The sequence below is a fragment of the Apium graveolens genome, chromosome 1 (assembly GCF_009905375.1).
Source record: "Apium graveolens cultivar Ventura chromosome 1, ASM990537v1, whole genome shotgun sequence".
Taxonomy (NCBI): Eukaryota; Viridiplantae; Streptophyta; class Magnoliopsida; order Apiales; family Apiaceae; genus Apium; species Apium graveolens.
In genome coordinates, this window is record NC_133647.1 from 142,613,438 (window position 1) to 142,630,624 (window position 17,187).

The 17,187-nt window shown below is 29.8% G+C and overlaps 2 protein-coding genes across 4 annotated transcripts; both read left to right on the top strand.

Annotated features, from left to right (window-relative positions):
• Nucleotides 1-1,735: 1,735 nt before the first annotated feature.
• Nucleotides 1,736-7,539, top strand: LOC141667627 (glycoprotein 3-alpha-L-fucosyltransferase A-like). 3 transcript variants are annotated; one of them, XM_074474202.1, is made up of 7 exons: nucleotides 1,736-2,306; nucleotides 3,115-3,275; nucleotides 4,166-4,407; nucleotides 5,134-5,238; nucleotides 5,818-5,974; nucleotides 6,158-6,385; nucleotides 6,991-7,169. In XM_074474202.1, exons 1-7 carry the CDS (start codon nucleotides 1,947-1,949, stop codon nucleotides 7,016-7,018), a joined length of 1,281 nt encoding a protein of 426 aa, XP_074330303.1. In that variant the 5' UTR covers nucleotides 1,736-1,946; the 3' UTR covers nucleotides 7,019-7,169. The 3 variants fall into 3 exon arrangements, with proteins under 3 accessions (XP_074330303.1, XP_074330295.1, XP_074330289.1); XM_074474188.1 differs by having other exon boundaries at nucleotides 1,739-2,306; nucleotides 7,005-7,539; XM_074474194.1 differs by lacking the exon at nucleotides 5,134-5,238 and having other exon boundaries at nucleotides 1,738-2,306; nucleotides 7,005-7,539.
• A 1,033-nt stretch (nucleotides 7,540-8,572) lies between these two features.
• LOC141707639 (protein FAR1-RELATED SEQUENCE 5-like) lies at nucleotides 8,573-10,822 on the top strand. Its single transcript, XM_074510925.1, has one exon. The coding sequence runs from the start codon at nucleotides 8,573-8,575 to the stop codon at nucleotides 10,820-10,822; it is 2,250 nt and encodes a 749-aa protein (XP_074367026.1).
• The last annotated feature ends 6,365 nt before the right edge of the window (nucleotides 10,823-17,187 follow it).

A 17,187-nucleotide genomic window follows, 5' to 3' on the forward strand; every position in this document is an offset into this window, starting at 1 on the left:
AGAGAGAGAGATGACCGAGAGAGATATGAGTGAGAGATAATGATGGAGAGATGCGAGAGAAGTCGCCGGAGAGATTAGAGAGAAATCGCCCGAGAGAACGAAGAAAAGAGAGATAAAGACAAAAAAGTGTATGTATTTGTGTGCATAACGACCATGTGACAGTTTTGTCTGTTTTATTTAATAATTAACTTCTGAAATTTCTGAACTGTTCGATGCATACTAATCCTATGGCTGTGATTAAAATAGATGGTTCTCCACTGGACTCTATTTAATATGGTTCTCCACGAAGTAATTGTCTATATATTTAATTTGACTTTTTCCGTCAAACGATAAGTTTTTTTAAATCCGACTTCACTATATTTTTCTCCATCTTTCAACGATTGATTTGCATACCATATATAATATATTTCAAGTAATTGAAAAAAAAATTATTTGGTTTCTAGTTTTTATTCTAAAATTGGTTTTTATTAGAGTAGCCCATATATATATATTAAATGTTATGAGCACTTTAATATCACAATTATTTCAGTTAATCGTTTAACATCATTTGACTTATCGATCCATCAATCACTCGATTAAGCTCGGTTGTTGATTTTATATCCATATACATTGTACGATTATAAACTACAATAATAAGAGAGTGAACACTGTAACATGAAAATGCTATTGATATAATCCGGTAATTTTCGTGAAATCGAAGTCAAAACTCGATAATAACTCCAATAAGCTCGAAAACTCGATAACCTGTAAAAAAACTCGATAAGCTTGAACTCTTTAAAATGGGACAAACTCCAAAACTTGTTAAAAAAAACTCGACAAACGCGATAAAAAATTCGAAAACTCGCGAACAGCTCGAACTCGACTCGTTTATTTTGCAGGTCGAGTTTCTAACATAATTTTCAGAATCGACTCATCTTGATAAAAAAAACTCGAACTCGAATTTGATATGGACAAACTCGACTCGACTCGAATTACACTCCTATTTTTATGGCTCCGTGTAAATAATACACAGACAACGGCTGATCCGCATAAAAGATGTACGGATGCACACAAGAATTTTTTTTAGTCTTAACCGCTAGGACAACTTAAAAATTAATTGTTATGAAAATATTTTCCAACAAATGACAAATGATCGCGAGAGATTTGGACTAGAGCCGATAATTACGCACACGATAAGAAAATTACGGGTTTGGGCTGACCTTTTCCATATACGAACATGAAATTACAGAAATATATTTAGTATCTGTTTTTTATTTATCTTTAGGTACACAACATGATCGAAAGTACACGAAATAAATAAATATATTAAAATTATATGAAAATTTATCTTAAATTAATATTTTATATATATTTTTTCCGAAAGATAGATACAAAATAGGTTCAAATTTAAATTTGAACTTACCACACTTGCTTCCACATTTTTTTATTGACTTAAAACTCGACTTGTAAAAATTTAATATGTAAATATATATTTTTAATTTTTTTATTTAAAATTACACGAAACATGACACAAAATGTATACGAAATAAAGATACATAAACATAAATACAAGCATGACACGAACACGAAATAAATTCTTAACAAATTGAATTTGGGTTAGACATTTATAATATGAAAATGAAATCGAAAGGAGAAAATAAAGGTTTCTCCCTTCCATGGTCCATGCCCATACTCATCATCCAATCCATAATCCATATGCATACTTGCATAGTTGCATAACACATTTCACTTCAAAAATAGAACATTCAAATGGTCCACAAGAAACAAAAGTAGAACCCACCATTCACACACACAACACTCCCGAAGTCTTCTCTCCTCTTCTTTTACTTTTACCCCCTCATCATCTCCTCAACTAAAACAAACACACCCAACAAAATGTATTCAAAATTAAACAACCCCTCTTTAACCAAATAAACACCAAAGATTCAAACTTTATACATTTAACAATGAACCCCCATCAACCAGACATTACCCATCAAAAATTCAAGAAAAAATGCTCAAATTTAATGCCTTTATGTGTTTGTTTTGTTGTAATTGCTGAGATTTTGTTTCTGGGTCGACTCGACTTTGCTAACAAGAAATCTTTGGTTAACTCGTGGGCTGACTCGTTCTATCAATTCACTAACTTGCCTTGGTCATCTAGCAATTTTAGTTTTGATGATGATGATGATGTCGGGTCGGGTCGGGTTACTGTTGAGGAGAGTTCAGGATCCGAAAGTTGTGAGGAGTTGTTGGAAAAAAATGATTTTGTGGCTTATTCTAGGGATTTTGAGAAAGAACCCGTTTATGTTGCCGGGGTGATTGAGGTTCGACCCATAACCCGTTTTTGTTGTAATTTTGTGGTGCATTATTTGTTTTTGTTGTGCATTGTTTGTTTTTTTTGGTTTTTTAACCTATTATGATTGTACAGTTCTCAAGTTCGATGGTGTAGTTTATGATAAAACGGTACTCATTTTTAGATATTTGTCAGTATTGTACGATAAAACCATACTCATTCTTTAATATTTGTCATTTGACATTTCTGCGTAACTAATAGTTTAGTTCACACAAAAGAATTTAAATAATAATTTTAACTATGCGGTCAATAGTGTGATATGTCGAATGACAGATATGCACGTACTTGTGGATTGTTGTTGGTTGTTTAGAATCATAGAAATCACCATTTTTGTGGGATTCTGAATTATTTTGGTTCTTTTTTTTTGTTGCAGTTTTAGTGGTTAGCAAATTAGCAGCTTATATTGCATATAAGATGGGAGTTGCTATTCCGTGCTCTTCTAAGCAATGTAGCTTTAAACTGATTTTAAAAGTCTAATTGGTAGTCAGTTGTTCAAATATCTGGTTAGCAAATTCTGGTTAGCAAATTAGCAGCTTATATTGCATATAAGATGGGAGTTGCTACTCCGTGCTCTTCTAAGCAATGTAGCTTTAAACTGATTTTAAAAGTCCAATTGGTAGTCAGTTGTTCAAATATCTGATCACTTTATGTCATGTAGATTGTAGATAAATACATACGATTTTAACTGTGGAAAAACTTCTCAACTTTGATTATGTTCTTTTTAATTTTTTTTACAAGTTTGTTGAGTTCTAAACTTTCTCCCGTTTGCATCTACGCAGAGCTCAAAATCTTGTGCGGTGAGATGTATAGTTGGATATCATGATGGGCAGAAGCCTGATGGTACGTTTGGGCCTGAAAAAGCACATAAGGAACCCACTATACTTCGATCAATGGAGCCAGTTAGTTACTATATGGAGAACAATCTCAGTTACGCACGACGGTGGGTAAGCACATTCCGAAATGACTGATTGATGTTTAAATTTAAGATATATGGCACATCTCCTACTGTTGAAACTTATATTTTCACTTTCTGGGACTGAATGGACTGAAGTGTTTATTGGCAGACACGCCTTGCATTTTAATATTGCTAGACAAATTCGGGGAGGGAAGTTAATTTTCATAAGAATTATGAAAAGGCTGTGATTGCATGTCCATTTTTCGTTACAGCACTACCTTGAACTCTTTGGCCGGGGAAAGTTTGACCAAAAACATATCAAGAAACATCCTAAGCTTATTTTACTACCATATAGAATTACCAAAAATAATTGTTTTTAAGAACTTGACCATTTCTTGGCGGTTACTATATCTTATTTGAAATTCCCTTGAAGAAAATCTACTTGGCGCTATAAGTTTTCGTGGTCCAACTATATAAACTAAATTTTCATGCAGAAGGCTTATTTGTTTAAAATTGATTTTGAGAAGAATATATTCTATTTTACCACAGCTATGTTTACTTCTATTTGACTTTTTTTTATAGATTTTTTGTACGTCCCTTGCTCGATATCGTTCCTGCTGTTTCCTTTCAGTATTGCATGTATATGTCATGTTTAGTGATACAAGTTTCTCTAGATTTGTCTCTTTGGAGTTGCTTATACTTTATCATTGATATCAGTTTTTAGTATATTGCTTGATCTTCAGGCGGATTTTGACTCTTAAGATTCAGGTCTCTTTTACCCCTTGAGAATCAAATTATATGCAATGACTTGTACTTTTTTGGTGAAAGTTTCTAGTTTGGTATTTGTAGCAAAGTTGTTAGCTATGACAATCATTATTATATTAAAATCCTTGGCTATAAGTCCAACAAAACTGAGATTGATATTTCATTTCCAGGACGGGATATGACCTCATAATGACAACTAGTCTCTTGTCAGATGTTCCTGTTGGTTATTTTTCTTGGGCTGAGTATGATATTATGGCTCCTTTGCAACCTAAGACGGAGAATGCTCTGGCAGCTGCTTTCATTTCCAATTGTGTTTCTCGTAACTTTCGCTTGGAAGCTCTTGAAGGTCTTAAGAAGGCAAACATCACGGTTGATTCTTATGGTGCTTGTCATGGAAACCGTGATGGAAAGGGTGAGACTTTTCGAACTCTACTTGATTGATGCCCCAACCCTGCCAAGGCATGTGTTGCAAGAGTACTCATATAATTTCATGATCGTTAATTTTTGCTGCAATTTTGTAAAGATTGGTAATCTCTAATCTGTATTACTCAGAGAGGCATTATGTTTTTAAGTTTAAGTTAAGTTTGGCAATTTCCCCTCTTATGGTGCATTTTTGGCCATATACTTATCCACAAAAGAAAAAAAATTTATGTTAAGTTTCTTGGGACATATTATATCCAAAGGTTTCTACAATAATTGGAATAAGGATGGTAAGATCTTTCAATATGTAAGGACTAGAGAGGTCTGCTCTTAAATTTAGTAATTGCACTTCTGGTCTAATTTTTGTTTGGGTGGCTCATTGTAGCAATATAGTACTTACATAAGTTATTAATCTAAGACTTCATATTATTTCTCTCAGTCTTCCTAACCAGTCTCATTATCAGTTAAATAACGTTTCTTCATAACATAATCCATTATTATGTTCTAATCTAAGAGATTGTTGCTCTTACATTTAAAAGTATGTAAAATTTCGTCAAGTGCTCCGGCTAGTTGCCAGATTGTTTTTCTTTACCAGAGTTTCAGTAAAATCAACTTCAGAAAATAAGTTTTAGTCTACTCATGTGTATAGATGTTATATTTAGCATCATATATTGAACGAACGTCATTTTATATTTATTTTTGTCATTTGTCTTTACAGTGAACAAAGTGGATGCTCTGAAGCGCTACAAATTTAGTTTGGCATTTGAAAATTCTAACGAAGAAGATTATGTTACAGAAAAATACTTTCAGTCTCTTGTTGCTGGTATATACTTACCGTTGTATCACTATTTAATCGTGTTTTGGCAGAAAAAGTATTTTTTTTGGAGGCAATGTATATTTCTTTTCCAGTTGCGTGTAATGGAGCTTAAGCAACATAGAGTTTGTATATTTTTGTCTTAGTTGCTTTCTCTTGCCTGTGGGAAGTATGTAAGTATTTGGCCACTCCTCCTGTAGTAAATTTGCAACACTGGTCAATGTCTTGTATTACAATACTAATATATTTTATTCATATTCCTCCTCCATAGTTGCAATATTCCAGTTTGCTGGAATTTCTATCATATTTCATATTTGTTGGTGAAGTATTTAATTGAAATTATGCAATATTCTGTGATGCTTTGAAATACTTTGGTTGTAGATAATGCTAAAAAGCACACTGACTTATATTTTGCCCTATACTTAAAATTAAATAGCAGTATTTTCCCTACATGTTAGGCGTGTGATTGTAGTTACTTTGATTAGCCAGCACTTCTTTTGGATGGCTATGGTGTAGACTGAATCTGCCGTGGACATGGTACTTGGCAATGATGTGGGCTGATATTGTAAACTTTTGTAAATTTTACAGGAACTATTCCCGTCGTCGTTGGTGCTCCAAATATCCAAGACTTTGCACCTTTGCCTGGTTCAGTTTTACATATCAAAGAGGTAGGGGGCATTGATTCAGTTGCCAAGACCATGAAATACCTCGCTGACCACCCTGATGCATACAACCGGTCACTTCGGTTAGCAGCTTTTACATCTAAGTTTTATTTTGTTGATATAATTTGATGAACATATTTAATGAGGCAGATTGATTCCTAATTGGTCGTTCTTTATGTTTGCTTTATAAATGTCCTGGGCACCTTGCATCCTTGACTACTTTTTAGAACTTAATGACCAAATTTTGGGGTGACTACATTATTCAGGTGGAAATTTGAGGGACCATCTGATTCTTTTAAAGCTCTTATAGATATGGCAGCAGTTCACTCATCATGCCGCCTGTGCATTCACATTGCAACAAATATTCGTGCTAAAGAGGAAAAGAATTCGACCTTTTCCAAACGCCCTTGCAAGTGTACGCGAGGTCTAGAAACTGTGTATCATGTATATGTACGAGAAAGAGGGAGGTTCGAAATGGAGTCAATTTTCATTAGGTAATTATATCTATGCTTAAATAGCTTAATAGCCAAATATATATAGCTATTTAACTGCACACATTGTAATGCATTGGTTCTATATAAACTATGTGTGTGTGTAATTCTTTGATATAATGGATGTATAACGGTTCATTAATCTCTCTTCAATATAATAGATTGTGCAAAGGTTACAGTAATATGTTTATGTATGAAAAACAAACCCAAAATTGACATTCTGCACACAACCAAAGTCAAGAGCTTGATTTAATGAATGGACTTTAAGGTTTTAGAGTGTTGTCTAAACCAGGTCTCTGTGAAAACATCTTCTTTAATAGTTCTAGGAGTAAGTGTAAAAGTATTTTATGCCTTACTCTGCACAATATAACTGGTTTGGTTTCCTGTTTACCAGCCCACAAAGCTCCTCGGGAGTAAATTAACTCGCAATCTTTATATTATTTTTTCATCAAGTTATAGGAGCAACATTTGCTCAGGCTACCTAAAGTTGTTATTTAATGTGTTCTCAGTAAATCTTTTTTTTGCTAATTGTGTTCTCAGCATAATCTGGAAATAAACAAGGTGATATGTCCAATTTTTTTTTATAATTTTAAGAAAGTCTCACACAGGTATCTGCTTTCAGATCTGGAAATTTGACTCTGAAGGCCTTAGAATCTGCAGTGATGTTAAAGTTTAAGTCTCTAAATCATGTGCCTGTTTGGAAGGAGGAAAGACCGGTGAGCATAAGAGGAACTGATGAGCTCAAACTGTATCGGGTTTATCCTCTTGGTTTAACACAGCGAGAAGCCCTATATACATTCAGTTTCAAAGGGGATGAAGACTTGAAGCGTCACATAGAGAAAAATCCTTGTGCAAAATTTGAGGTGATATTTGTTTAAGTCTAACACTAACCACAACATTACAACCTCAATTTGTCAGACAATAGAAGAACGGCTGTTTTGCTTCATTTTTCGTTTTCCCACACGTGACGGTCATCGAGAATTTAAGATGCAAGGTGCTACTGCTACACTGCAGGGTATGAAGTCAATGCAAGATAACTTGAGTTTAGAAGCCTATTCATGTAACAAATTATTTATATTTAATGATAGTTGAGTTTTGGTCTCCCTAGCCTATGGACTTCATGTATAGTATAAATGTATAAGAATTAAAGGGTAAAATTCTACAGTCACGGTTGGTTCCATGTGTTGGCAGCCAACAGGAAAATTCTTCCGCAATGTTTCAAGGCGGAAGTCTTCCGCAATGAAACAATGCGGAATACATCCGCATTATTAAGTACTTTATTTTTAAAAAATATAAAAATCAAACATAAAACTATAAATTCAAATTTATTTATCATCAAATTTAATAATGGAGATTTAAATGTTGAAGATAACATGAAACATTCAATATTAGAAATTTCAAATGAAATGATACAACTTACTACTAATAGACATTGTACTTCATTCATACTTATCAAGTGCTTAATATATGTTCTCAACAAAATAATATTTATTTATTTTTTCACATACCTATATTATAAAAAACAAATTAAAATTAAGTATTATATGTTTAGACAATTTTTTTAAATATTTAATGTATTATTTTCATAAAAAAAGGCAAAATATACAATAATAATAAAAAAAATTAATTTTTTGATATAAAAAATTTATGTAATATTGACAAGTAACATGAATGTTATTATGAATTTTAAAATTTTTTTACTAATTATTTTCTTCACCAAAAAAAAATAAAAAATAAACAATTATCAAAACTGCATCCGCAATGAATCATAGCGTAAGCTTTTGCTTCCGCAATGATTCATTGCGGAAGGAACTAATGTTTTGACAATTTATGCGCGTTTTAGCGCGTGGGTTGGCTGAAGCATTAAATACACCTTCCGCAATGATTCATTGCCCCCAGCTTCGTTTTTTACTTTATAAACCCAGTTTTACCATTTTTCTCTATCATTTTTCAATTTGGAGCCAAAAAGAGGTTAGTTTTTTTTTACTATGGCATCTCATTTATTTAATTATTCAAGTTCATCTAGTGAGCATGACGATTTTGATTATTTTACACCCGTTGGGAAAAATCCGGTTTATCGTAAACTTATTGTAGATGATGTTAATGAATTGATTGATGTTGATAATTATAAATGTAAGAAAAAATTGGATATGGATGATGATGATATTGAGTATATGGAAAAAAAAGAATATGGATGATGATGATGATGATGATGATATTGAGTATATGGAAAAAGAGAAATATCATAAAAAAGAAGAGGGAAATTGTAAGGGAAAAGGAAAAATGAATGATGATGATTTTTATAGAGAAGAGAAAATGAATATAAGTGATGATGATGTTGATGATGATGATGAAAATGATGATATGAGTTTTGACAAAAAAGGTTACGGTTTTTCAAAATCAAATATGAATAGTGTTGTGCCTTGCGTTGGTATGTTTTTTAACACTTTGGATGAAGCCGAAAAATTTTATAGAGATTATGGTAGAAGTGTTGGATTTGAGATTATTATTAGGAGTACTCATAGACATTCACGGGGTAATGGTATCTCCTCTCGTTTGTATATTTGTCGTAAAGGTGGAAGACTAGGTTCTAGTACGAAATTGGATGTTGATGATGAAAGAAAGGAAAAAAGAAGGATTAGAGATGTAATTTCGAGAACAAATTGTAGTGCTCGAATGTGTGTCACTCATAGAGTTAAAAATGATAAATGGGAAGTAACTTTGGTTAAATTAGAGCATGATCATGATATGGTAACCTCGGATAAAGTACAATTCATGCAAAAGTCCAAAAATATAGATCTGGTTACCCGAGCATTGCTTGAGTTATTTGATAAATCGGGCATTGAAACCGCTAAAGCGATGAGATTTCTTGGTGAAACATGGGGTGGTGTGGAAAAACATGGATTTTCTAATCAAGATGTTCGTAACGTAATTCGTGATATTCGACGACGGGTGTTCGATTCCGGTGATGCGGGGAGTGGGATGGCATTGCTACGACAATTGAAAGAAAAAAGTTTTGGAAACTTTTTATATCGAGTTGATTTGGATGAAGAAAATAGAGTTAGAGGTTTGGTTTGGGTTGATCATCGATCATTGAACGCATACACGAATTTTGGAGATGTTGTTTCATTTGACTCCACATATAGGACCAATAGGTATTGTATGCCGTTTATACCAATAATCGGGGTCAATCACTATTACCAAAATATCTTGTTCGGGTTTGCACTCATGCGGGATGAGACGGAGATTTCATATAAATGGGTTTTCAAGACATGGTTGGAAGCCGTCGGAAACAAACCTCCCCTCACTATTATTACGGATCAAGATATAGCATTGGGAAATGCTATTGCCGAGATTTTTCCGGATACGAAGCACATATTATGTTCGTGGCACATAAGTAATAAATTTCCCGAAAAATTGTCGGCTTTGTACACACAATATCCGGAATTTAAAGGAGATTTTAATGATTGTTTGTACAAGTCGTTGTCACCAACGGAATTTGTTGGTAAGTGGGAGGTTTTGGTTGATAAGTATGGACTCGAGGATCATGTTTGGCTAAACGATATGTATGCCATAAAAGATAAATGGATTCGTGCTTACACAAAACAACATTTCTCCGCCGGTATGACCACCACCTCAAGAAGCGAGTCCATGAATTCATTTTTTGACGAGTATGTGAAATCTTCAACCGGGTTGAAAGAATTCATTGAGAATTCACAAAAGGCTTTGGAAACACAAATTCTTAATGAGGTTAAAGCCGACTACGAGACCGAGTATAAGGAAAGGAGATTGATATTTAATTCCCCCTTGGAAAATCATGCTTCTTCTATTTACACAAAAGAAATGTTTAGGCAATTTCAAAATGAGCTTAGAAAAAGCACATCTTATGTGATAAATAGTTTCAAAGATGGTTCCAATTACATGTGGAAGTTATATTTAGTTGAGAAGTATAATGTGCCGGAGAATCTTAGAAGAAGGTATCGGGTAATGGTTTCTTTGGAAGGAAATATTGATTGTGAATGTAAAAAATTTGAACATTCCGGGATGCTTTGCAAACATATCCTACGCTATCTTGACAAGAAACAAAAAACTATGATACCAACAATTTTTATCAAATCAAGATGGACGGCGAGCGCAAATAAAATTGATGGTTTTTCGCCTTATAATCCTCCCGTTCTTGTTGATGTTGGTGATTCAACAACGACAAGGTATAATGCTTTGTGTAAATCTTTTCAAGGTTTGGGTGCTCTTGGAAGTTGTTCAAAACCACGATACAATTACGTCATGGATTTGATTGAGAAAGGAAAATATTACGTGATTGAAAAGTTTCGTGAAGAAGAAAATAATTCAAGAATGGAGAAGGAGTTCCAAGTTTACGATGAACATGATCCAATATTCAATCCTCCAATGTCACAAACAAAGGGAAGAAAGAAGGATTAGGCAAGGTATAAAAGTGGCATTGAGACATCAACATCAAAGAAAAATTCAGGAAGGTCTAAAAGTGGTATTGAGACGTCAACTGAAAAAATCCATTATTGCGTGGTGTGGCCGGACATGATAGGAGGCGTTGTCTTAAAAATCCAAATAGAAATTTTAAATGATTTAATTCTATTTGAATGTAGAAATTTAAATTAATGGAATGTAATATTTGAATTTGGAATGTCATATTTGAATTTGGCTTTTAAATATTATTTGGTATGTATTGGAGCTATAATTTACTTTTTTTATAACTACAAATTTTAAAAAATTAATAGCTGAAAAAACAGGGGAGTAATGCCTACTTCCGCAATGATTCATTGCGGAATGCTTTTCCTTCCGCAATGATTCATTGCGGAAGGTCCCCTGTTTTCCCCTATTTTTCCTTAGCTTCGAATTTTTAAGGAATTAATTCAATTTTAAATTTTTAAAAAATTTAAAATTAAATGGAACAAAGTCAGAAATGGTGAAAAAAAATTAGTGACAATATTTTTTGATAATTTCAGTCTCTCCTCTAATTTTTGATTATTTTTTAATAAAAGTCCATTTTTATATTTTTTCTTTATTTTTAATTCAAATTAATACAATTAAATGAAAAAAATCAAAAAAAAAAAGAAAAATGGTGAAAAAAAATTAGTGACACTATTTTTTGATAATTTCAGTGTCTCCTCTAATTTTTGATTAATATTTAAGAAAAGTCCATTTTTTTATTTTTTTTTCTTTATTTTTAATTCGAATTAATACATATTATTAAAGGAAAAAAATAAAAAAAAAGGAAAAAAGTCAGAAATGGTGAAAAAAATTAGTGACACTATTTTTTGATAATTCCAGCGTCTTCTCTAATTTTTGATTAATTTTTAAGAAAAGTCCATTTCTTTATTTTTTTTTCTTTATTTTTAATTCGAATTATTACATATTATTCAAGGAAAAAATCAAAATAAAATGGAAAAAAATGAGAAATGGTGAAAAAAATACAGAAATTATTGTTTAAAATTTTCAGTATTTTTCAGTGTTCCAGGCATTTTTTGCAATAATTGTAAGAGTTTTTATTATTTAATTCAAATTTATTCATATGCAGTGACCAAATTATAAAAAAATGAAATAAGGTGATCAAAGTGTGATTTTTGCAGAAGTTTCAAGCTTCCGCAATGATTCATTGCGGAAGGATAAGCTTCCGCAATGATTCATTACGGAAGGGTACTGAAATCTGCAGACTGCAAGTTTTGCTGTTTCTGCAGCCAGCAGTTTTCTGCAGTTTTCTGCAATTCCTAATTTTCCTGTCCCTGTTTCCACGCTACAAACTCAAGAATAAAAATACATAACCATTCCAACAAATCAAACACCAATTCAAATTAACCAATCCAACAAATCAAACAACAATCCTCATCGAAAATAATAAACATTTTAAATCATTTATTCTAACATTCAAAAGCTAACCAAATCAAAAATCCAAACCAAATCCAAATCAAAAATGCAACCCAAATCCATACGAACAATTTAACCATTCTAAATAAGTTCATACCAACATGAACAATCGAAAAACTACTACAAGAACCAACATAAGTATACAAATTCAAGTCCAATAAATCTTCTAAATTTAAGAAATAAATCATAAACCCAAATTTCTTTGGGTCAATCCTCATTCTGAAAGATGACGAGCACGCCCCCTACGCAATTCCCAAGTAATGCGATAACGAAATGTCTCTACATCATCATATAGATGCCAGACAGCGTGCTCCAATCTAATCCCATTAAGAATGGCATCCAGATACTTGCATACATAGACGCCGCAGTCAACTCCAGTATCTTGCTTCGGTCGAGCCGTAACTATAGCCATCTTATGAATTTCTTTGTAAATCTCTGGGGGTCCAAGTAATTTAGCCAGCACGGGAGGACTTTCTCCAACAATTTCAAATAATTAGTAACAAATATGAAATAATTAAGCATGAATTCTTTTCTATAAGTCTTTATTATGCATTTTATCCTAAATATGCAAATAATAAATCAAATTAAGGTCTAAAGTACATGAATTCTTTTCTATAAGTCTTTATTATGCATTTTATCCAAAATATGCAAATAATAAATCGAATTAAGGGCTAAAAGACATGAATTCTTTAATATAAGTCTTTATTATGCATTTTATCCTAAATATGCAAATAATAAATCAAATTAAGGGCTAAAAGACATGAATTCTTTTCTATAAGTCTTTATTATGCATTTTATCCTAAATATGAAAATAATAAATCAAATTAAGGGCTAAAAGACATGAATTCTTTAATATAAGTCTTTATTATGCATTTTATCCTAAATATACAAATAATAAATCAAATTAAGGGCTAAAAGACATGAATTCTTTTCTATAAGTCTTTATTATGCATTTTATCCTAATTATGCAAATAATAAATCAAATTAACGGCTAAAAGACATGAATTCTTTAATATAAGTCTTTATTATGCATTTTATCCTAAATATGCAAATAATAAATCAAATTAAGGGTTAAAAGACATGAATTCTTTTCTATAAGTCTTTATTATGCATTTTATCCTAAATATGCAAATAATAAATCAAAGTAAGGGTTAAAAGACATGAATTCTTTTCTAAAAGTCTTTATTATGCATTTTACCCTAAATATGCAAATAATAAATCAAATTAAGGGCTAAAAGACATGAATTCTTTTCTATAAGTCTTTATTATGCATTTTATCTTAAATATGCAAATAATAAATCAAATTAAGGTCTAAAAGACATGAATTCTTTTCTATAAGTCTTTATTATGCATTTTATCCTAAATATAAAAATAATAAATCAAATTAAGGGCTAAAAGACATGAATTCTTTAATATAAGTCTTTATTATGTATTTTATCCTAAATACGCAAATAATAAATGAAATTAAGGGTTAAAAGACATGAATTCTTTTCTATAAGTCTTTATTATGCATTTTATCCTAAATATGCAAATAATAAATCAAATTAAGGACTAAAAGACATGAATTCTTTAATATAAGTCTTTATTATGCATTTTATCCTAAATATGCAAATAATAAATCAAATTAAGGGCTAAAAGACATGAATTCTTTCCTATAAGTCTTTATTATGCATTTTATTCTAAATATGCAAATAATAAATCAAATTAAGGGCTAAAAGACATGAATTCTTTAATATAAGTCTTTATTATGCATTTTATCATAAATATGCAAATAATAAATCAAATTAAGGGTTAAAAGACATGAATTCTTTTCTATAAGTCTTTATTATGCATTGTATCCTAAATTTGCAAATAATAAATCAAATTAAGGGTTAAAAGACATGAATTCTTTTCTATAAGTCTTTATTATGCATTTTATCCTAAATATGCAAATAATAAATCAAATTAAGGGCTAAAAGACATGAATTCTTTAATATAAGTGTTTATTATACATTTTATCCTAAATATACAAATAATAAATCAAATTAAGGGCTAAAAGACATGAATTCTTTTCTATAAATCTTTATTATGCATTTTATCCTAAATATGCAAATAATAAATCAAATTAAGGGCTAAAAGACATGAATTCTTTAATATAAGTCTTTATTATGCATTTTATCCTAAATATGCAAATAATAAATCAAATTAAGGGCTAAAAGACATGAATTCTTTAATATAAGTCTTTATTATGCATTTTATCCTAAATATGCAAATAATAAATCAAATTAAGGGTTAAAAGACATGCATTCTTTTCTATAAGTCTTTATTATGCATTTTACCCTAAATATGCAAATAATAAATCAAATTAAGGGCTAAAAGACATGAATTCTTTTCTATAAGTCTTTATTATGCATTTTATCTTAAATATGCAAATAATAAATCAAATTAAGGGCTAAAAGACATGAATTCTTTAATATAAGTCTTTATTATGCATTTTATCCTAAATATGCAAATAATAAATCAAATTAAGGGCTAAAAGACATGAATTCTTTTCTATAAGTCTTTATTATGCATTTTATCCTAAATATGCAAATAATAAATCAAATTAAGGGCTAAAAGACATGAATTCTTTATTATAAGTCTTTATTATGCATTTTATCCTAAATATGCAAATAATAAATCAAATTAAGGGCTAAAAGACATGAATTCTTTTCTATAAGTCTTTATTATGCATTTTATCCTAAATATGCAAATAATAAATCAAATTAAGGGCTAAAAGACATGAATTCTTTAATATAAGTCTTTATTATGCATTTTATCCTAAATATGCAAATAATAAATCAAATTAAGGGCTAAAAGACATGAATTCTTTTCTATAAGTCTTTATTATGCATTTTATCCTAAATATGCAAATAATAAATCAAATTAAGGGCTAAATGACATGAATTCTTTAATATAAGTCTTTATTATGCATTTTATCCTAAATATGCAAATAATAAATCAAATTAAGGGTTAAAAGACATGCATTCTTTTCTATAAGTCTTTATTATGCATTTTATCCTAAATATGCAAATAATAAATCAAATTAAGGGCTAAAAGACATGAATTCTTTTCTATAAGTCTTTATTATGCATTTTATCCTAAATATGCAAATAATAAATTAAATTAAGGGCTAAAAGACATGAATTCTTTAATATAAGTCTTTATTATGCATTTTATCCTAAATATGCAAATAATAAATTAAATTATGGGCTAAAAGACATGAATTCTTTTAATATAAGTCTTTATTATGCATTTTATCCTAAATATGCAAATAATAAATCAAATTAAGGGCTAAAAGACATGAATTCTTTAATATAAGTCTTTATTATGCATTTTATCCTAAATATGCAAATAATAAATCAAATTAAGGGCTAAAAGACATGAATTCTTTCTATAAGTCTTTATTATGCATTTTATCCTAAATATGCAAATAATAAATCAAATTAAGGGCTAAAAGACATGAATTCTTTAATATAAGTCTTTATTATGCATTTTATCCTAAATATGCAAATAATTAATCAAATTAAGGGCTAAAAGACATGATTTTTTTTCTATAAGTCTTTATTATGCATTTTATCCTAAATATGCAAATAATAAATCAAATTAAGGGCTAAAAGACATGAATTCTTTTAATATAAGTCTTTATTATGCATTTTATCCTCAATATGCAAATAATAAATCAAATTAAGGGCTAAAAGACATGAATTCTTTTCTATAGTCTTTATTATGCATTTTATCCTAAATATGCAAATAATAAATCAAATTAAGGGCTAAAAGACATGAATTCTTCAATATAAGTCTTTATTATGCATTTTATCCTAAATATGCAAATAATAAATCAAATTAAGGGCTAAAAGACATGAATTCTTTAATATAAGTCTTTATTATGCATTTTATCCTAAATATGCAAATAATAAATCAAATTAAGGGCTAAAAGACATGAATTCTTTTCTATAAGTCTTTATTATGCATTTTATCCTAAATATGCAAATAATAAATCAAATTAAGGGCTAAAAGACATGAATTCTTTATATAAGTCTTTATTATGCATTTTATCCTAAATATGCAAATAATAAATCAAATTAAGGGCTAAAAGACATGAATTCTTTTCTATAAGTCTTTATTATGCATTTTATCCTAAATATGCAAATAATAAATCAAATTAAGGGCTAAAAGACATGAATTCTTTCTATAAGTCTTTATTATGCATTTTATCCTAAATATGCAAATAATAAATCAAATTAAGGGCTAAAAGACATGAATTCTTTAATATAAGTCTTTATTATGCATTTTATCCTAAATATGCAAATAATAAATCAAATTAAGGGCTAAAAGACATGAATTCTTTAATATAAGTCTTTATTATGTATTTTATCCTAAATATGAAAATAATAAATCAAATTAAGGGCAAAAAGACATGAATTCTTTTCTATAAGTCTTTATTATGCATTTTATCCTAAATATGCAAATAATAAATCAAATTAAGGGCTAAAAGACATGAATTCTTTAATATAAGTCTTTATTATGCATTTTATCCTAAATATGCAAATAATAAATCAAATTAAGGGCTAAAAGACATGAATTCTTTTCTATAAGTCTTTATTATGCATTTTATCCTAAATATGCAAATAATAAATCAAATTAAGGGCTAAATGACATGAATTCTTTAATATAAGTCTTTATTATGCATTTTATCCTAAATATGCAAATAATAAATCAAATTAAGGGTTAAAAGACATGCATTCTTTTCTATAAGTCTTTATTATGCATTTTATCCTAAATATGCAAATAATAAATCAAATTAAGGGCTAAAAGACATGAATTCTTTTCTATAAGTCTTTATTATGCATTTTATCCTAAATATGCAAATAATAAATTAAATT